This window comes from Tamandua tetradactyla, chromosome 4 (assembly GCF_023851605.1).
Source record: "Tamandua tetradactyla isolate mTamTet1 chromosome 4, mTamTet1.pri, whole genome shotgun sequence".
Lineage (NCBI taxonomy): Eukaryota > Metazoa > Chordata > Mammalia > Pilosa > Myrmecophagidae > Tamandua > Tamandua tetradactyla.
Window position 1 is genome coordinate 27,010,419 of NC_135330.1, and position 22,489 is coordinate 27,032,907.

At 39.0% G+C, this 22,489-nt stretch overlaps 1 protein-coding gene across 2 annotated transcripts; it reads right to left on the bottom strand.

Annotated features, from left to right (window-relative positions):
• Positions 1-795: 795 nt before the first annotated feature.
• TNFSF4 (TNF superfamily member 4) lies at positions 796-18,285 on the bottom strand. 2 transcript variants are annotated; one of them, XM_077155755.1, is made up of 3 exons: positions 18,021-18,285; positions 3,218-3,266; positions 796-1,606 (listed from the first exon to the last, which is right to left on the bottom strand). In XM_077155755.1, the coding sequence occupies exons 1-3, from the start codon at positions 18,180-18,182 to the stop codon at positions 1,254-1,256; spliced, it is 564 nt and encodes a 187-aa protein (XP_077011870.1). In that variant the 5' UTR covers positions 18,183-18,285; the 3' UTR covers positions 796-1,253. The 2 variants fall into 2 exon arrangements, 1 of the variants encoding a protein (XP_077011870.1); XR_013173451.1 differs by lacking the exon at positions 18,021-18,285 and adding an exon at positions 16,326-16,382 and having other exon boundaries at positions 1,588-1,606.
• Between the last annotated feature and the right edge of the window lie 4,204 nt (positions 18,286-22,489).

A 22,489-nucleotide genomic window follows, 5' to 3' on the forward strand; every position in this document is an offset into this window, starting at 1 on the left:
TGACACATAGAGAACTTAAGAGTCATCTGGAAATTTGGCCTATGAAAAATCACATTCATCCATAATGGCATAAATATGATAACACTGTGCCAAGTTAAAGGGGACATTTAAACCAAATATAAGGGGTTCCTGTTCTCTTGAAGCCTTGGTGTTGGCTGATTATAGGTCCTTCTACTGTCAGTGAATTATGTGAGATCATATGCGGTATTATGGTATTCCTAGAGAGAGGGAATTTCTTTTCCTAATATACAATCGCTTTTTAGTGCCTTTGACCTAAAGTTACACTTGAAATAGAATCACATCCTGTTTTGGAAACTAACAATGTGGTAAATGTGTACAAGGCACAGTGCTGAGTGGGAATCTCAGCACAAGCAGGAGGATGAGCATGAGTTCCTTTGCCAATCTGTAGTAAAGAATGTGTTTTCATCCCCACATTAACTGCTTAAATTCCTATTGCTTTTTCCTCTGATAGGCCCAGCATCACTGCTGTCCTGTGCAATAAAGATAACCCTCACAATAAAGTATCTCACTCTCCTTGTTTAGAAAAATCTCTCTTGGTTTTCACTAAGCTGCTGATCAGGTTTCTTGCCAACATATCTCCAGGATGATGTGAAGGGACATTTTTGTTAAGGTTGTTTGGAGGCTGGGAAATTTTTAAAAGCCCAGAGCACTCAGTATTCCTTAGATGACTATCTTCAAGTCCTGGCAGCTGCTCACAAGTAGTTTTTCCTTTTGAACTCTGCCGAATGAAAACAGTACATAGGCAATAAGTAACCTACAGTCATTTAACCTTGGAGAGGCAGCTTTGATAGCCTCATAACTTTCCTTCTTGTTCATCTTTATTTTGATAATGCCAGATGTCCAAATTCTAGCAAATGGGAGTCAATGTCTTTTTGAATGAAGTAAATGTATTATGACCTGGCTGATGGAAGTAATGTGTCTTGAGGAAGAAGAGCTTATTTTCTCATTCCGGCGAAGGTACCTAATAGACTCTCAGCAGTCATGAGGGATGAGACTTAGGTGATTTTGAAGATATGAGGATAAATAAGGTTATCTGGTATGTAAAATAAGTTTTAAATATCCCTGAGGTGCAGTGGAGGGAATCTGCTTCTGGTCACATCCCATCAGGCCATTTAGGTGATAGGGGTGTTGAGCTGGGGTGTCTTCTCCACTCACAATGAAGAATCAATCTCCTGTCCATCCCCTGCTTGGCTTTCATGCTGGTGCTTGCCTTAGGTGCTTCTGTAAGTTCCTCAGTGGACGCAGTATTCACCAGGACTTTGATGGATAAGAATCAGTTCCCCACCATTCACCTCTGTGGTTTCATAGGAGATATTGTGAGTGGTTACATTCAAGTAGACTTTGTCCTTGTAGGCTAGATATGCCACTGTGATGGAGTCAACAGACCTGACCTGGTTCAGAGGGAAGAGGGGTGGATGACTCTGCCGGTATTGAAGGCTGAGGCTAACCTCCTGGGTGAAGCAGGCCTTCAGGGAAATGAGATAAAACCCATCACAGTTGATGATGATTGCATTGTCTTGCACTTTCATGGTTTCTTGGTTGTTTCTTTGAGACTTCATGTGACAACCTTTCTCATTTTCACAACCTGAGAGTGGGGGGGTTGGGGGTGGAATGGGGGGTGGGGAGAGAGCGAGAGAAAATAAAAAAAGAATAATTCCTAAGCATCACATTGCAGGAACCTTCCAATACAACTAGAATCAAGGAAAGAGAAAGTGATAGCGAGAGATTTGGGGAAGAGTGAAAGCAAGAGAGTATGGTGTTTCTACATGTGGGTTGGAGCGTGCATTACCTATGGAATGGAAGAAGAGGCAGAGCTTATTCTTCTTATGGTCAGCCTCAGATGGGGCTGTGACTCAAAAGCTGAGAGATTACAGCAATTGTCACAATAGATCAATGGTAGGAAATGGAGTTTCTGACTTTTCAGAGCCAAGAGATGTTGGCAACATCAGTGCTCCCTTTCCTTAATCAGTGGATGGACTATAGCAAGGGGTGGCAAGAGTGTTCCCTGCCCTGGTCTCACACACACTCTCACTGAGAAGCTCGACTCAAAGCAATTGATTTTATCTGGTCCCTATTCTCCCTTCACTTGATGTTGGAACAAAAATCCTTCACACGTCCCAAGTGCTAGACTTACAAGCAGCCTTTATTGTTGGCATTGGCCAACAATTACTCTGACCTAATAAATGCAACTGTACATATCAGAATATCTGTGGGCTTAGGCTGGATTCAATAAGAAACTGGCAGGGTAACTCAAGGATGGGGGACCGCTCCTCCCTTCCACCTTCTTATTGTTCATTTTTTGTTTTTTTGTTTTGTTTTGTTTTGTTTTTCTGGTGGGGGTGGGTAGGGAAGAAGGTGCCTTGGCAAGGGTCATCATCACAGGAGAAAGAGGAAAGAGACAGAGTTATCACTTTGGTAGGTTTGTGTGGGGCCAATCCATGTGTAAACCAAGAGCCTAAATTTCTTTTACTTCCATGTCATCCTTAACACCATCTTGAAGGATCAACCAATCATGTTTTCACTTGGTCCATGTTCCTTAGTGATGGGAAAGAATAGCACCCTGCTTCTAGCTGCAATTCAGTAATTTTTTATTTGTACCAGGCCCATGGACCATACTTTGAAATAAAAATGAGGACTAGTTATGGACTGCAAGATATACTTCTCCTCAGGCTCAGAGAATTTAATAAACAAATGAACAGTCATAGAAACAACAGATGGTTGTCCTAGTATAATCATAGATCCAAACAGTGCTCTCCTAGTAGTAAAGTATTACATTGTCATCATGTATGAGGTCTCATTAAGGAACAACCTCACTGAGGTATAATCTTGTCCCATAATAGGATTATTGCAATATGTGTCTTACAGTCAGATAGTCTTATAAGAGGAAAGCCTTATTTTCTTACCTAAAAAATAATTAGAACAATTCCTACCTCGAAGAGATCCTGAGAGGATTAAGTGAGGGGATATAAAGTAATTAGTACAGTGACCAGCACTTATTTGGTGACTAATTAATTGCCTTTTCTTTTTTATCCAGCGCTCTTGGTCTCAAATGAAAATAATATGCAAGTTCCAACAATTCTGGAATATAATGCTTCCTTTGGAAAGGCAGAAATTTTGTACTCTGGAAAAAATTTAAAGACTGAAGAGAAGATTCTTTTTAAAATATGAATTAATTAAAACTTTGGGCAGTACTCACTGGAAAATACAGCTCTGATACTTTGAATTGAAGTATTCTGAGGAGGCACCTGAGGGAGGAAAAAGGACATATTTTTAGAAAAAAAGATGAACAAATTGAACTAGAAAGTCTTATCAAATGAAAAAGAAATGCAATAGCCAATGGGGGAAACTCCAAAATGTTTTTTGCACTAAACAAGAACCTAACAAAAGTCTTGACATCGTCTACGATGTTCAGATCCAGATTTCTCATCTGCCCAGGCCTCCTCCCCCCCACCTTTCTTTTAAGTAACATCTCTTAAGAGGATTATTTTTCTCTTTAATGCAAGTATCTGGGATCTGTTCTCAGGTCCACCAAATTTTTGTTTGGTATATTATTTTGACTCACTAAGCCCCAATTTCCCATTTTGACAGTCAACAGCCACCCTATTATGAACAGTCATCTAAATAGCCATCTTGTTAAGAAACCCATTCACTCATAGAGATCTCCTCATAGAGAGGACAGTGGTTAATCAATCCATCTATCAAGGCCACAGAATCCCAGAATATACTGGGAGTGAAGTCTCGAAATCCTAATCACCTACTCTTTTACTGTAAGACAAGAGTAAAGGAGTCCTATTTTCAGGGGACATGGCCAATAAAAACTGGTCCAATCCTTAAAAGTTCAGTAGATTTGGGTATAACTTTTTAAAATGTGGGGTCTTTCCCTCCCCTTCAACAATTTGAAAAGCTAAACTTAAACCAAGTGAGTATTCAAGATCAAGAAAAGAAGTAAAAACAAGGAAGAGAGGAAGCCCACTATATAAAATACCTGTAGTGATATGGTGGTTAAAAGAACAAAGAAGTTGAATTGGAGGAAATTCCAAGATACATTAAGCGAAAAAGCAAAGGGCTCAAAAATCATGTGTAGTATATATTCACATTTGTATTAAAAAATAGTAAAAATACTTGCATGGCCATTGACTATATTGAAAAGAATACCTAAGAAATTGGTCATAAAATTTGTCCCTAAGAAAAGGAATTGGAACCCTGAGGTCAAGAATGGGAGAGATTTTTATTTTTCATGTTTTTTTTTTAATCTTTTAAGAATTGGTGCTATATACTTGTATTACCTACTATAAAAAGAAATAGAAAAAAAGAATACCCTTTGTGCTTGCCAAGAACAATAGTTCTTCCAAGAAGGTTATTTTGGCAAGATATCCTGATTAAACTTATAGGGAGAGATTTGTTTTCATATGCTACAAAGTGAATCCCTGCTTCCCACACTCCTGGCACACTAACTGCAGTCCAGGGGATTCCACTGAAACTGCCCATACAGATAAGGAATTCCCTTCTTCCATTTTAAGTAATATAGCACCTTACTAAGCTGAAACCAAGAGGGTGCGTAGGAGAAGGGAGAGCCTTTCTGAAACCTGCCAGTGGCTGGGCCTCCAAAGTGATACTAGTGCAATGTATTGAGCACTAGTGAGATGTGTTGACTTAGGTAAAAATGGGAGTCTTTGGCTCTCTTCTTTTTGTTAACTTTCTGTGACACCTGAATTAGTGTTGTTTGTGCTTAAGGAAGTGGTCTGGAAGACCTCTCAAAAGGCATATTATCCTGCCACGATAATCCCCCAGATAAATAAATACCTCCAGTTCTCCTTGGGCCAGTTAGTCCCAGCATGAATCAACACCTTATTAAAGTCAGAATCAGCCTGTGAGGTAGTTACAAGGCTCAGCAACCAGTAACATGGGTGTTAATGCCAGATATTCAGAGAGTGTGTCATCTTAGACAAGTTTCATAACTTCTCTAGACTTAAGTTTCCTCACCTTTAAAAACTAGAAGATCACAGGGATCCCTTTCAGCACTAACTTTCCATGATTTAGATTTCATAAGTTGTAACTTTGAGTCAATGTCAATAAAAGAGAAAATCATGAAGATTCCGTGTGGCAGGTTGAATTATAATGAAAGGAAAAAAAAAAAAAGCACGTTCTCAATCTTAATCCCATTCCTATGGGTATGAGCCCATTATTAACAGGACTTTTAGAAGATGTCATTTTTGTTGGGGTGTGGCCCAACCACATGAAGATGGGCCTCCATCTCATTACCGCAGTCCTTTATAAGCAGAAAAGATTCAGACATAGTCAGAAAAGGCCACAGGGAAAAGCTACAAGTCATCAGGAACCCAGAAGAGAAAGAGAGAGCATTATCATGTGATGAGAAAGCCAAGGGATCCAAGAATTGCTGGCCAGCCAGAGTGCTACTGATCCCAGGAGGAGGCAAGCCTTCTAACCTCTGAAACCACGAGCCATGAAATTCCTGTTGCTGTACCACCCCATTGTGTGACATTTGTCTTAGCAGCCTGGAAACTAAGATACTCCCCAACCCCAGATTTACCTCAAGTGTCCCTGATTTGCAAAGTCCTTGTGATTTGGGGTTATTTAACTGACTTTATAAAAATAGCAAATATTTCTACAAATCAAAGAAACTTCCCAACTCTTTGAAATGCCCTGATGGCATAGGGGTGGTAGTGACCAAGCAGACATCCTCTGAAACCATGAACAGGCGGAAGCAAGGAAAAACAAATGTGGCTTCCTCCCTTGGGCTGATCTACTGGTACTCCAGACTAAGTCATCCTTCCCTGTACTTTTTCCAGAAAGTCACCCTGAGATAGGAATTTGCACATTCTCAGAAGGTTCTCACTGGCATCAATGTGTCAAGTTTAGGCAATTTTGTGAAATAGAAAAAGATGGACTTTCCTCTTACTCCCTGCCCTGCCACCATTTGCTCCCTCATCTTCCACACTTGATTACCTCATCCTGACTACCCCACTATCCAGAGATACCCCCACAGTATCTGGTTCAAGGTCCTCCATGACTTGGTTCCAACCTTCTTGTTAAGGGATATTGTCATAGATATCCTTTCTCTGGCTTATAATCTAGCCAGCCATTTGCGCTAATCTCCTTGCCCTTGAATGGAAAGTCTAGTGGGATGGGACAAAGAGCATAGGCTTTGGAGTCAGACTCTATTCAAATTGTGGCTTTTCTAGCTTTGTGATTTTTGAAAAGGTTATATACTGTTTATGAGTTTTAGTTTTAATATTTGAAAATATGGTATAATACTGTTATTGGAACCCTTCATGCAATGACTGTGAAGTCAAATTAGGATAATTTATGTGAAAATACTCAGCAACTTGCCTGGCACATGGAAAGCATTCAAAAGTGCTTGCTTCCTTGTTCTCCCCAAGAATGTCCTTTTATCCATCTCTGCAAAACAAAATCTTACCACTTGCAAGGCTTAAATCAGTATCCTGATTTTTGGTTTCTATACCCCCATAGCAAGTATTTTAAATAATTCTGATGGCACCTTACCACTTACTGATTTATAATTCAGGAAATATGTCCATGTCTCATCTCCTCTACCATTCTTAGCTTTGTGACCTTGGAAAAATTACATTACCTTGCTAATCTTTAGTTTCCCCATCTGTAGAATGGAGATAAAAATCTATATCTCATTTGGTTCCTGGTGCCTGCCCATGCAAAAAAAAATAATAATAATCTATATCTCAGAGGGCTGTTATGGATTTAAGTGGCATAAGGAATGTGATTGTTCAGGACCTAGTCTGGAATTGTAAGGGGATGATAAACTTCCACACTTATTCTTTTACGCACATAGAAGACAAGCTCCACGTCATGTTTGCAATTTATTCTACCAAACACTATATAAGATTTACATATATTTACAAAATAAAGAAAAGAGTTAAAGAAAAAACAAAGACTGCCAAAGTCATCTGTTCCCTAAAATATCAGCCCTCTCGGTCTCTGTAGCCCAGAGGAACAATGTAAAAAATAATCTGGGCTTTATAAGAAAGGTTACCAGAAAATAATCAGAAGATATTTTTTTCTATCCACATGAGCAAATGTAGTCTTTTTTATATCAAAGAAGCAAAATCCCAAGATCTTCTGCAGATACTAAAATTAAATTGAAAATATCAAAGTAAGGAAGGCTTCCATGTGAGGATGGGCTACATGATGAAGCTTTTTCAATATGGAAAGTCTGAACAGCTTAGACCATCCACAAAGGTGGAATGCAAACCTCTTTTGTAAGTCTCCAGACCAGAATCAAAGTACACCCCTGCAATTCAAAGAAAGCATGAAACATGATAAAAGAAATCCTCTTCTAGTTGGATCTTATATTTTATAGATGAAGAAACTGAGGTCCACAGAAATGAAGGGATTTGACTCCTGCCCTCCATTTCAGTACAGTTTTCATTACACTATACAAATAGTTTTCATTCTTTCAGTGCAAATTTGAACTGAAGCAAAACTACTATGAAGACCGTGTTAATACTCCATCACTTGTGCCCACTTTAGTGCTAACCTTGGAAGAAAGAAGTTGCAGCACATAGTAGATTGACAGTAGGTAGTCTCACAATGACTTCAGTGGGAGAATGTGTGGGGAAAACCCAGAGTCCAGGCTTCCTTCTGGCTTTGAGGGGCTGTCATAAGAGAATCCAAGAAAACAGGAAAAACCAAGTACCAAGTAGGCACTTGATATATGAGTGATTTGACCATTTGACGAATAATGCATGTGATAGTCAGGTCCATATGTCAACTTGGTCAGGAGATAGTGCCCAGTTGTCTGGTCAAGCAAGCACTGGGCTATCTGTTGCAGTGGGGACATTTCATGGACTTAAATCATGAGTAGCTGGTTCCATCCATGGCTTATTACAACTCCAGTCAGCTAAGGGAAGTGTTTTCTGCAATAAATGATCCTTAATCTAATCACCTGAAGGCTTTTAAGGAGAATTCAGAAGAGATAATCTCTCTTTCCACTTCAATCAGCCAGCCTCTCCTAGGAGTTTTATTCAGGACCTTCTTTGGAGCTGCCAGCTTGCAGCCTGCCCTATGGATTTTGGACTCTTATGTCCCCACAGTTGTGTAAGGCACTTTTATAAATTTCATATTTGCAGATATATTTTGTTGGTTCTGTTTCTTTAGAGAACTCTGACTAATACAATGCACATGTCATGTCTAGAAGTAGCTGATGACAAAATGGGAAGGTTAGCTAGCCCAGTGATTCTTAAATTAATGTGCATGAGAAGTGCCTGGGAAATTTGTTTTTAGAAGTCAGCATTCCCAAAGACTCTGATTCAAAAGGAAGGCCTGGTTGGAGCCAGGAATCTGCATTGTTATAAGCACCCCAGTTTCCAGATTTGAAAATAACTGCACTAACCTGTGAGCTTCTAAAGGCTTGAATCTGGGAATGTATCTTCTACCATGTCTTGTGCAATGCCTTTCCCAAAGTCAATGCTCAAGAAATGTTTCATTTACTGAAAGCATTATTCAGTGAGTGAATGAACAAGAGGATTGTATTATTACTTAGTGGTTTGATTAGAAGTAGTATTTACAATTGTTGAGTACCTCCTATGTAGCAGACATTATATTGTACTAAGGGAACATAAAAGGGGAGAGCACGCAATCTTATACTCCAGTTGGGGAAATAATCCCTCTACATAAAATGACAAAAGTAACTTTTAGTTAATACCAAATCAGAAATATCCATAGGCATTGCATGTTGTAAAGTCACAGAAAACAGAAATATCATTGTAGACTTCACAACTAAGAAAGATTCTACCAGAGAGAAAAGACTTAGGCTTAGGCTTTGAATGTAAAAGAGGACCCAGATAAGCAAATGACATTCCATAACCATCTGGAGAAAAAAAGTCTAGAAATGGGACTGTATTAGGTGTATTCAAGAAAAAAGGATAAAAACCTAATGATCATTTATAACATACCATGTACTCTACCAGGCCCTTTCAATTCATTGCCTCATTTGCTGCTAAAAATAACCCTATGAAATTGGAATAATAATTACTCATTTCAAAGATAGGAAAAATGAGAATCACTGCTATAAAGGATTTGCTCAGGAATAAACAGGTATTAAGTTTGATCAAACCCCAGGAATCTTTCCATGATAATATAACTATTCTTTGTCCTATATCATCTTAAGAGTAAAGAAACCCTGAGTGCATTTATCTGAGGGCCTAAGATTAATTTGGATTATCTTCATTATCAGTATTAAATAAGATGAAGATATTCTTTTTTTTTTAATTTTTTTTATTAATCAAAAAAAAGAAAAGAAATTAACACAACATTTAGAAATCATTCCATTCTACACATGCACTCAGTAATTCTTAGTATCATCACATAGATGTATAATCATCATTTCTTAGTACATTTGCATCAATTTAGGAAAAGAACTAGCAAAACAGCAGAGAAAGATATAGAATGTTAATATAGAGAAGAGAATTAAAATAATAATACTAATTTAAAAAATATATATATATATATAAAGGAAAAAGAAAAAAAACAAAAACAAAAGATACAAACAAAAAACTATATTTCAGGTGCAGCTTCAAGATGAAGATATTCTTAAAGATAGTTCTCAAAATACTCAGATATGTCTCAAAATGCCCAGAAATTCTCCCTGAGAAAGAGCTCTTTAGTCAACACTTCCCCACACCCCACCCCACCCACACACAAACACCCCAGCCCCAGGTTTATCTTTGTAATTCAGGTTGCTGCAATCATTAGCTGGGCTTTGATTAGTTGCAACTGTCCTGGCAAAGGTTAACAGGTCCAGGGGTGAGTACAAAAAAGGCTGCAAGTAGAAGAGTCAGAATTTTTCCTTTCCTGTCCCCTCCGAGAACAAAGGTGGGAAGTGCTTGATGTTGGGCATTTTCCCACTAGAACTGTGTACCCAAGAAGGTGATGCTGGTTTCATGAACTCCTCTTTGGAGAGTAGAACCCTTCAGTTCTGACTCACTGTGATGTGGGTGGGACTGCCCATTGTATATTCATTTGGCATTTGGCATGGAGGGGGATATTTGTGGCAGGAGGGAACGATGTGCATCAGGTAAGAAACCAGGAAGTGGCTCTGCATTCATTATGTGGGTCTTACCCTTCTTCACTTGATACCAGGTCACAATGTCAGGACCCTGGGTGGGGATGGAAGTGGAGGGGTTGGGGGTGACATTGGGAAGTGAGTCAGTGGATGATGGGTGGGGAAACAGATCTATGATGCAGACTCCCTGGTTCACCATGCCATCTCCACTGGATGTGAACTCCCATCCCCTGACCTTGTTCTTTGGGTCATTCAGAGGGGATCTGAGAAATCATAAAAACATGACCTTGCAAGCTCTAAGGGTGTGTCTTGGGAGGCCTCTGAAGAGGAAGATGGAATTTTCCACACCACTCCACAACAGTAGGCTGAGAAGGTAGGCTCACCCTACTGGAGTTAGTATGTATTCAGTTCTCCATGGAAACAACCCTTCACAAAGGGATGGGCCTGCACAACTGATCAGGGAAATTCAGAACCCCTATCTCTTTCTCTTCCAGAGAAAAAGAGAAAGGAATAGGAAGAATGGGCAAAAAACTGATACTCTGGCTAAGGAGTCTTCAATATTTAGAGAACTTTATCCCAAAAGTTATGTTTCTCAGAGATGAAAATACGTGAGTTTTAAAACTTTGTTAAATAATTCATTGAGATTTAGTGAGCCCAAAGAAAAGTCATTTTAACTGTCATCCAAAACCATCTCTTTCTCCATTTCTGCCCCTTACCATGCATGCCACCTTGTTGTTGAGGCAGCCTCTCTCTTAATCTCCATCCTCCACCCCACTGCACAGCCCATGTGATATTCAGATACCTTCTTAATCCAACTTCCTTCTACAGATCCTTTCCCTGAACCTCAGAGAACACAAACTATGGTTTCATTATCACAGTTGACAGATTCCTGGGAGGAAACTTATGTATCTATGTAAATAACCAAATCAACCAAAATCATCCATGTGGCATGAACATACCTTCAAAAGTATATGATTGACTCAATGTACCAACTGGTCATATGCTCGAGAGGAAGATTTTCTCATACCTTGGTTTCTCTTCCCCAATGGTGAAATCTTCAAAGTATTATCAAAGAGGGATCTGCCAAAACATTTCTGAGAACTCTCTTCTTAACTTCAGTGATTGGGGAATTTCACCTAGTACTAGCTTTGTCTCTAAGCAACTGAAAGGGTAGGTTTACAATGTAGACACTGCGTGACCCAAAATCTTATCATGCTTCAAACATAGTTGGCACTTAGTAAATAAGTTTTTACTGAACTAAAGTAGAATTTGGTTCCTTTGACTATGCATGGACCTTAGCTGATGGCTTGCATGGTCACTTAATATTGATGCTGGTTCTAACCAACACCATATATTTGTCAAGGTTTCCAAAATTTCCCTATTCTCGATCCTTGAGTACAAAAGGAGCAGCGGAATTATTATACTTAATACTTTTTCTTTTGAAGCCACTCATTCCCCTTCCCATTTGTTATATGAAAAGTAGGGACCACCATTGCCTTGGGAAGGCAACCTAGTAGTTTGGATAAGGAAGGCATTGAGCTAGGAGTAGGAATACCTGGGTTCTGGTAGGCGCCAGAGAAAGTCCTTTCCCTTCTTCAGTCTTTAATTTCCTTATCTCAATGTCCAACCTCAATCTATTAAGAAGGTTGGAATAAATAGTGTCTAATGACCCCTCCATTTCAGAAAGTAGGCAAATGACAATATTCAAGAAGCAAATTCCATGAGGCTATGTGAATAAGGCTGGAAAGAAGGCCTTTCAATGCAATAGACCCCTTTGCTATAACACCATGTGGTTCCTCTAATGTCAATGAAAAATCAAGACTTTCTCTAGTGTTGTGTCTGCAGTGATGTTGTTACCCCCAATTGCATTTGAAAAACTCCAGTCAAGACATCTGAAAAATCCTGAACATTTTTCTGGCACAAACTAAAAGACTAGTTACTGGAAAAAACATCTCAGAATAGCAGTGGGTGATGAAGATGATGTGACAATGATAGCTTTTTTTAAGCTGAAGACCTTCTGTTAACTACTAGAAGAGAAACCATGTACCCGTCTGCAAAAATAAGTACGTTCATTTAAAATCCCAATTGAGAAACTAGGTCTCAAAGCTGTGGAGCTTCTTATCAAAGAAAAGAAAAATAACACAGGTGCTAAGGTTCTAGGCTCTGAAGCTCTATACCTCTCTCGCTTATCCAGTTCTTAGTACATATCATGCCATGTGTTTTTTCACTGCCTGTTTCCCCCCACTGGGGCAAGGTCTGGGAGAACAAGGAGGACAATGTCCATCCTATTCACAGTTGTTTCCTCAGTGCCGGATGATAACTTTTGCCCTTTAAATATTGTTAAATAAGTAAATGAGTAAATAAGCATTTGCACATAGTATGCAAATCACACGCTCACATCGAAGTAATTGTTATAAACAGAGTATGAGAGAACAGAAAAGACCCTGGGTGATTATATGGTCTAATCTTATTGTTAAAAAAAAAAAACAAAAATGAGAGAGAAATAAGGCTCAGAGGGAATAAATGACTGAGCTAGTACCAGAAACTTAGGTCTCCTTCCACCTCTATGAATATATTACACATGCAATGCTATGACTATTTTATAAAAATAATCTTTGAAGTTCTATACCATTGTTAAAGATTCATTGATCATGTTATCTACATTCATGCAAATGAAATTAAAACTCTTAATAAAAGAGTTTTTCTTCCCTGTGCTAAGTCAGAAATCCTTGCCCAAATTTTTTCCAAGAACAACTGAAATTAGAAAAAAAACAAAAAATAGAAAACAGCCGACATTCCTAAAGCTGAGAGACGAGACATGAAGTCATGGCTGAGTGCAATGAAAAGAGACAGAACTGTCATTTCTAACCCTGACCTTTCTGTGCAAACCTAGGCAAGTCCCTATGCCTCAAATATCTGTCCTATTTTCCTTCAAGCTCATAGTGAAGAAGTAAGGTTAGAAGTAGGGAAAAGAACTGCAAAAAAACCAAGAGATTATTATTGCCAGTAGCATCTGGAGCAATATGCCTCAACTCCCTCACTACACAACCCCATCCCCCAAAGGAGCTTTTGATTCCCAGAGACCAGACACCCAATCTCCAATGAACCAGTCAACACATACAGGGACAGTTAGTATATTTAGAGGACTTGGAAGCTGGAAACATTAAGCACCTGGCACACGGGTAATTCAAAATGTATTTTAAACTCCTAAACTGTAAAATAAGTGTTTTACAATTTATCTATAATCCAACAAAGATAGGTTCTGTTTGAAAGATACCAGAGAATGGTTAGTTTTACTGTGGTGCCCCCTAGTGAACCATGAGATTAGATTCACTTTCTGTATTTGTCTCTGTATGGATCACATAAAAGAAGTGCAAGTTGGAGAAACAAACGTTTTGTGAATTTTCCCTGTATTCTCTTTTGCATTTAATGTAAAAAAGAGTGTGCTCCCTTAGTGTGATGTACAAGATCCTTTGTGATCTGCTCCCAGACTCATCTACCACTTGCTCACCAAAAACTACTCCAGGTATTTTGAAACTTGCTGGTCATGCCTAGAATACCTTCTGCCTCCTACCCACTCCATCCCTTTTGTCGATTTAAAGAATTTCTACTCCGCCTTCAAAATATCAGCTCAAGCATTATCTTCTCCCACCCCCCAGTTTTTCCTGTATCCCCAAAAGACTTAGGTAGACCCTTCTCCCTCCTCGCCTCTCCCATTGCACCTGAACATGCCTCCACACGTTCTCCCCTCTTGTCCACCCACACCCACATTTTGACTATGAGTTCAGAATTCACAAACATTCTCCAATGCATGTTTGTGTTTCCAGTGTCACAATGGCACCTGACACAAAGTAAATATTCAATGAATTTGAGAAAGAATGCTTTGATTGATAATAGGAAGAAGACAAGTCTAGGAGTCAGGAGTTTCTGGCTTTCTAACTAGGTGATCAGGAGCAATTTGCTTATCATCTCTGGATTTGTTTCCTTCTCTGTAAATAGACTAATATCTGCTCAAATATCTAACAATTCTGTTTTTCAAAGAATTGAGAGCCTCAAGACACTTTATGACAAATCAGTTCAACACCTCTGATGTTTCTTTTTAATTCCCATGGTTTTGCTTATGAAATGCAAATTCAATTTGCATTAGAGATTATATTATTTGAATGTCTGTCATAAGAAAAGTTTTTCTAGAAAAGCATATTAGAGTACATGGAGAGATGGAGAGAAATTTATTCTGAGCTAATGAGACAAGATTTTCCTAGGCAACCTCATCTTTCTCTTCCCAAATGATACAAAGAAAGGTCCAAGTTATAGCCTGAAACTTTAGCAAGAAAATGTGAGTTCTAATTCTTCTGTCATTGACAAAGAACTGGTCAGCTCAGTTTCCAGGTACCTCCACTTCCCAATGGTAAAAAGAACACGGAAAACAGGATAAATTTAAGGAATTATCACTAAAAGCACTCACACCCATAAAGCGTCATAACAAAGGAGATACAAATCTTAGAAGAGCCAGGCTTCAATGGCCTGGGGCTCATGGATATCATTTATAAAGTCTTCTCACCTTATAGATCAGTTGTCTCCCAGATGAGGCTCCAGGTACAACTAGGAGCCTGATACTTTCAACAGCAGTCCTAATAATTACCCAAAGAATGTGCGCATTGTTTTTTGATGAACCAAAGCACTTATTTAAAAACGTCATAAGGTGGTGCAATGGTGGCTCAGTGGCAGAATTCTCACCTGCCATGCCAAACTTGTCATGAGTATTCTTGAGCGCTCACTTCTTTCCCTTTTCTAAGCAAAGTATTTTGCTAACCCAGAATAGGCTCTTTAGCTATGTACAGAGTGTATAAATTCTATATATATATATATATATATGTGTGTGTGTGTAAATTTAATTCCCCTCCACCTTTCTTAAGAACCAGGAAAATCCATAGGCTTAGACACGAAAATCTACTAAACTGTTCACTTACATTTTGATTTTCTCAAATTCTCATAGCCATTCTATGAATATATAAACTACATAGTCATAGGATATCAAGCTGGAAAAGACCTCACTGACCATCTGATCCAGCCACCTCATGTCACAGATGAGAAAGTGGGCACTCTTTGGAAAGTGAGTTATATGATGGATGGGTGAGGTCTATCTTTTTTTTCTGGAATCTCAAAAGTGAAATTTTCTGTTTTTCACATATTTAGTTAAAACTCAGTCCAGGGCGGGCCGCGGTGGCTTAGCGGGCAAAGTGCTTGCCTGCCATGCCGGAGGACCTCGGTTCGATTCCCGGCCCCAGCCCATGTAAAAAACAAACAAACAAACAAAATACAATAAAACAAGAAAATGTTTAAAGATGTTTCCCTTTCTTCCTTCCTTCCTTCCTTCTCTCTGTCTTTCCTTCCCTTCCTCCCTCTCTCTTAAAAAAAAAAAAAAAAAAAAAAAAAAAAACTCAGTCCAGCGGCAAGAAAATAGAAATTGCTAACTAAACTTGATTGAAGGGAAAGTTGACTGCCAAATGGAGTTTAATAGCTATGTCTGTATTTTTAAGGAGTTGTCCAGGTAAGAAACTGTCTTATAAGGCTAAAAGCAACATTATAAAAATAAGGGAAAATGTATGATTATCTTCCAAGTACCTTTCTCCTATAATAGAAGAGAAACAGTTTAACTGGATAAATGATGAGCATTTTAGCTCTATTTCATCCTTGTATAAATCAACTAGATATTTTCTTATAAGTGGAGGTTTGATTTTTATCACCACCAACACCATCTACCCCACCCCTCAATCTAAATTCCAAACGATCTTGTAGGAGTGTTTAAAAAGGTTACCAGCCTGTGTCCTTTTTCCTGTGCTACTCTACACCCTCCTTCTCTCAATCTCTCTCTCTCTCTCTCTCTCTCTCTCTCTCTCTCTCTCTCTCTCTCTCTCTCTCTCTCTCTCTCTCTCAATAGGCACACACACCACCATATCTTCATTTGGTAAAGTTCCAGGGAGACCATACAAGACCCATCCATGCTATCCTTCTCCATAATAATAATAAATAATAATTGTAGTAAATTAGTCCTATAACAGTACAAAAAAATACGCTGGCTAGAACAGTCTAGCAATAAATTAGAAAAAATTTAATGTCAAGTGAATTTCAAATTTCTGGGCCAAAATATTTCTGTATCTAGAGTATATGGAAGCAATTTTCTTCAACCTTAACAGTTCTAACATACCTCCTCTGTTTCTGCTTCCATTTCTGCAAAACTTACCTGATCTTTTCTTGAAGGCTGCGCCAGGACTAAAGAACATTAGTTCTCTCCCAGGGATGGCTCATTATGGGCTCTAGTGTCTTGAAATCCAGCACTGAAGCTTTCCTTCCTGATTTGCCAAAAAAGGATCCCTCTCCATCTCGGTGTACCTTGGGCTCAGTTCTCTAGAGGTGGCCCCAGGCCACCACAAGCTGTATGTCTACCTTTTACATTTTACTCCTGCCTGCTCCAAGCCCTAATACAATGAAATGGCTTTGTTCGGAGCCATCTGTCTTCTCTCTTTATCACCCCACGCTGTAAGGAAGTGTGTAATGCTGTGGTTGTTTGAAAAAAAGCCCTTTATGGGCTCCCTGACCTGGTGAATACACTCAGCTGTTCTATTTTTGGTTATTTTGTCTTCTTGTCAGATAAGCCTAATTCTGATCTACGCTGTGGGCACCCTACCATCTACTGTCATTTTAACCAAAGAGTTCTGTGCAGAAAGTAACTGTGCGGTGGTGAGGAAGGGACAAGCATGTTGTTGAGCTAACTGGTCTGGAAACTTGAGCATAATACCAAGCCACACTTGTGGAATTTGGGGATTCAAACCCTCTACAGTGCAATGATCACCAATCCCTTCCCACCAGCTGCCCTGACTGAAAACCCCCATTTCCTGCTGCAGAACAAGCCCAGGCATTTGCTAGGACTCTGTTCATCTCATCTGGTTTAACTGAAGGTACCAGGTCTCTGACATGACCCACAGGAATAAAAGTTCCTGGTCTTTGACCTTTACCAGGGAGAGACTTTTTCAACTCAAAGCAACAAGCCAGAGAAACAAGAATTAACAGACTAACCCCAACAAGAGAACACAAGAAAATAGGTTTATTTTCTTTTCAGCGGGGTCTTCTGAAATCAATAACATCCTCGAAGACCCAATAATATTTGTATATCTGAGAAAATATATAAGACAAAAAATCATGTTAAAAGGGAAAGTACGGGATCTTGGAAAAAGAAAAGGAAAAATGTACAGAATATCTTAAATGGGAGAAAATATTAGAAAGATGATCTCCCATTATGTAATATATTGACAAAGTGGAAAAAATGTAAAGTGATATTTTTAAGTTGTGATTAGATAGTTAGAAACATCTGATTAAATTGTTGGGGTCAATGTTTGGACACATGCACCTACCCACATGCACACATACTTCTCTGCCCTTTAAATGCACAGATCAGCTATTTAAAAGGATTTAATATTAATAACTTCACATTTTTAAAAATCTCATTTATTTTCTATGGTGTTTGGAAAAGAGGAACTCGTCTCTTATTTCCTTTTTATACTAATTCCCTGATCAGACATATTACTAGCAGGATGGATAAACCGAAATCAGTGGCTCAAAGCTTCAAAATGACAACCCAAAAAGGAATACCAGTATCCTTGCAGTGCAAAGAAAAACAAAACAATCAATAATCTAGAAGCAGTGCCTCTGCATGTCCTCTCCCCTCTGCCTTACCACTGCCACCATGGAAAATAAGGAAGGAAAGGAGAAACAGAAGGGTCTTTGACCTCACTTCACAATCTCTGAGGGGTTAAAAAAAAAACAAAAAACAAGATTTACTTAACAATTTTGGCATCAGATTATCTCCAGGTGATTGCAGCTGCTGGAGCTTCTACCAGTTAAAAGGAGAGGAATAAAGGTGCCCCACGGTGCATCTTACCTGAGAAGCATAGAAGTGCAGGCAGATATAGGTGAGACACAGCAGCAGCCCCACTCCCTGGATCACCGAGGCCACCACCAATAGTTTGTTCCACCTGAATCTCAGGCTTGGAACATTTCCCTCATTCTCGTCCAGGGATCGGGTCCTTTCCATGTTCACCATCTGGCTGTGAGGAAGATGAAAGCTGCAGCAGAGAGGAGCCTAGGGGAGGGCTGACTTCTTCTCCATAAAGAAGATGAAGGCAGAACAAGTGTATCAATCAGGACCACAGATAAAAGGCAATTGAAAGAGCACAGCAGAACTTTCTCAGTTTTAACGCTGCAGCTTTTGCAGGCAGGCGGGGGAACTTCTTTGTGACTAATCTGAATTTCCCCTTTACTTTCTTTCTTTTTTTTTTTCCCTCTGGGCTAACAGGGAGTTGTTTTGTGGCATTCCAGTTCAGATTTGAGTGACTGTGAAATGACAGTCATAACAGTGTGCTACTTTCTTAATTTTTCATTGCACCCATAACCAGATTGTGGGCCACTTGATAAAGATAAAAATCATCATCCGTTGATTGTTGTGTGTCTCTTCCCTGAGGTGCCTTAAACCATAGAAGAGACTTAAGGAAAGTTCTGACCTAAGGCTCTTGTCCGCACTTCACTAGGTAGCTAATCTTGTCTACACTTCACTAGGTGGCTAAGCATTGAACTCATTTTACAAGTTCAGAAAATAAAGCATACACAGAGCATTCTTGGAGTGAAAGACAGGAAAAGAAGAAAATGGGATGGTGGATCCTCTAGAAGTCAAGTGGCATCTCGTAGTAAAAGTCCATTATAATATAATGAATAAACTAGTGCTTATTGCACACTTTCTACACTTCACAAACTGTGCTGGACAACCTTGCAATCCTTTTTTTTTTTTTCTTATTTAATCCCAAAGGACTCATTCAATAAACACTTGCATGATTAGTTTTAAGCTTACCAGAAAAGGAGGGGAGGAGTATCTAGTCTTTTTTCTCCTTCGCCTCACTTTATCTATCCCTTGTATATAATGTTTGCATGAAAGAGCAAATGAATAGATGGAAATACACTTTAAATGTGGTTCCTTTCCTTAAGGTCAAGGCTGGAGTCGGAACTTTGAAAGTAAGAATATTCTACCAATAGATACTACTTACCCTTTGCCACTGAAATAAAGATTGAGAGGGTGAAATTATTTTAAAATTCAAGTTTAAAATGACGGGTATTTACTAAGTACATGGTATGAGCCCAGGGCCATACGGGATGATATTGGGATTCTGGGAAGGGGCTATTTAAGACAGAATTCTGCTTCTCTTCTGTGGGCATATATGTCTCTCTGACTTCCCATAAGGTACTGAACATCTTTAAAAAAAAGAAAGAAGGGAGGCATATTTTGGATATCAGCAATATGAGATGTTATATGCAACTCTGTTTTGCAGAAAATAAGTATGAGGCATATTCAAAAAAGAAACTGTTTGTGGGAAATGCAAAATACATTAATTATTGCATTATTAATTTTAATTGATTAGAAGGTATGGATTCATACCTTCTTTACATTAATTAAACCTTACATTTGTAGAAAATATTGCTCTTCAAAAGTTCAAGTTCATACCTGAGATATCAACTAACTGAGGCACAAGATTATAGAATCCAAACCAAAACTAGAAATTAAGACACTATTTAAGCTTGTTTCTGAATAGTTATTCCCAAGAGGAAAGAGTGTGTAATAGAAGAGTGATAGGGTGTGGAGAGAAAAATGCAAGAGAAAAATCAGTGTGTAGAGCCCAGTTCTTGTGTAATAGTCAACAGTCATAACTAAACATTAAAACCATTAACTATTTACTCATTCATTGTCACAAAATGACTGCGAGTCACAACAAATGAACCTAAAATACTATTGGAAACTGAAGCGATAAGCTGAAAAAGGTATAGTGAAGCCAGTTAATGATGAAATCTTAGAAACTGTTTTCAAATAACTGTGAAAAGAATAAAATTATCAGCATTTACTAGGAGGGTTCTCATTCCTCTAGCAGCCTTCCTTCTCATGACTTTTGTGATGGTTTGGAGCTATGTACCCCAGAATACAATGTTCTTAAACTTCAATCTATTCCTGTGGGTATGAACCCATTGTAAGTAGGACCTTTTGCTGAGGTTACTTCAGCCAAAGTGTGGTCTAACTCAATCCAGGTGGGTCTTAATCCTACGACTGTAGCCCTTGTAAGTGGAATGAAATTCATACAGGTAGAGAGAAAAACACTGAGGGAGGAGCCAGAAGCTGAAATCACCAGAAACTGGAGGAGAAGAGAGAGGCCAGAAGAGGCTGTCACGTACATTGCTATGTGACAGAGAAACCAAGGATTATCGGCAGCCAGCCCCAGTCTTCGGGAAGAAAGCATCATCATGAAGACACCTTGATTTGGACTTTATCCTAGCGTTAAAGCTGTGAACTAATAAATTCCCATTGTTTAAGCCAATCCTTTCCATGCTATTTGCTTGAGTAGCGAAAGAAACTAAGAAAGGTTTTATGAAGGAATAAAAAAAGGATAATGACTATTTTTCCTTGTAGACAATGAGAACTATGCAACAGAATGAATTTCCGTTTTTTGAGTTGTCTAAGGAAATAAAAGGGTCAACTGTTCTAACATATAGGTCTCTACATCCCTTCATTCCCCTTGTCTTGGCCCCCTAGTACCATATATTGCCTAGTTGTGATTTTTTGTTAAAGTTTAAGTGATATTATGCAATTTACTTTTTTTTTTTAATTGAACACATTCTCATAGCTGTTTCAAATCCTTTGTGGGAAGAGGGGGAATACCTACATACATAAAAACAGATTATGCTGGAAGTTCCAGGCAAGGTCTTTTAATAGACTATTTAAGCATTTCAAAGTTCATGAATGGGCCAGTCTCACATTTTCAACAAATGACACCACCATCAGAAAGGTCGCTGATTGCCTTTTATTCTTGAGCAGACAGATAGAATCCTCCATCCTCAAGGTTGAAATGTTTTTAAAGAGATGCAGTATGTTAATCTGGATCCACAGGCAATCTGTTTAAGCATATCTACACCAGGACAAATCAGCCTTGGCATGAAGCCTTAGGAAGTTAAGCAAAGCAAAAGAATAATTTTCCCCTCCATTAATTCCCAAGTAAATAGTTTTTTCAAGACTGCAGAAAAGTGTGGAAAATACTAAGTCTTTGACAACTGACAGAAAACCTCATGTTCAAAACCAGAAAAACTTGAGATTTTTTTTGGTGGTCAAGTGGGCGCTTTTCATTTGTTTTTAAATCACGTTCTCATTTGTCCATTCAACAACCATGAGCAGGGTGCCTGCATACTGGAGCTGGGGTAAGAGAGATGAACAAAACACATTCTTAGTCCCCCAGGAGGCCACAGACAGAAAAGCAGGACAACCACAGCCTGGAAAGTGCTAGGATCAGGGTGGCTGTGCAGAAGGGAATGCACTTTGGAGGCAGATTCTGGGTCAGACCTGAGTTAGGGCAACTTCCTTGAAATTAGTCACATAAATCTAGGAGAAGCCAGAAGCACTCTGCCCATCAGGAGGAATGGAGAGGAACAGGTGTTTGCTGCAGGGCAGGGAGTTAGGAGAACACAGCCTGAACAAACCTTGTGCATTCATTATCCATTCAGGGAATGGCCGCTGGAAAGAAGAGCCAAAGAAGAAGCTAGGAAGGAACTGTCCTGAATGGACTTTTTTTTTTTTTTTAAACAAATTAATGACTTTGGATTTCATCCTGAAGGTACTGGGGAAATATGAAAGGGTGTGAAGAAAAATGCAATATGATTAGATTTACATTTTAGAAAAAAAGTTGTCTGGGTGAATGGAATAGAAATGTCAGGGTGGGAGCGAGGGGACCAGCTGGAAGATTTTTCCAGGGCATTCTTTGCCATTTTAGGGGGTAAGTGGGGTCTGAAATCCTGCCTTCTGCCCTTAGCTCTCCAAGCCCTTCATCCTGGAAAGATTTCCTTCTTTATCTTCCTATGAACGTGTGTTCTGCTCTCCAAAAGTCCAGAACAAGCGTATGCATCCGCCTGAATGAAGATACCTTTTCTAATTCATAAACCCAGAGAGGGTGCCTTGCTCTAATGCACACAAAGCCACTTATAGAAACTAGGGCATATAATTGGAACTTGGGGGCTTGCAACTACATAAGTGAGAAGTAACAAGGTCCTAAACTAAGGCAGGGAGGTTAAAGAGAGAAGATATTGACAGTAGATGTTCATTTAACAAATATTTGAGAACCTACTCTGTGTCAGCCGCCAAGCATACAAAGGGACTCAGACTGAGCCTCTGACTTGGAACAGGTGACAGAGTAATGTTGAAGACATGGAAATAAATGCATTTCAAATGCTAAGAACCTGATTTGCATCTGTCATCTCAACCTGCTCTTCATTCTAATGTCTCTGGCTTGGTTAGTGTTTCACCACTGCAGGAGCTCAAAACCCCAA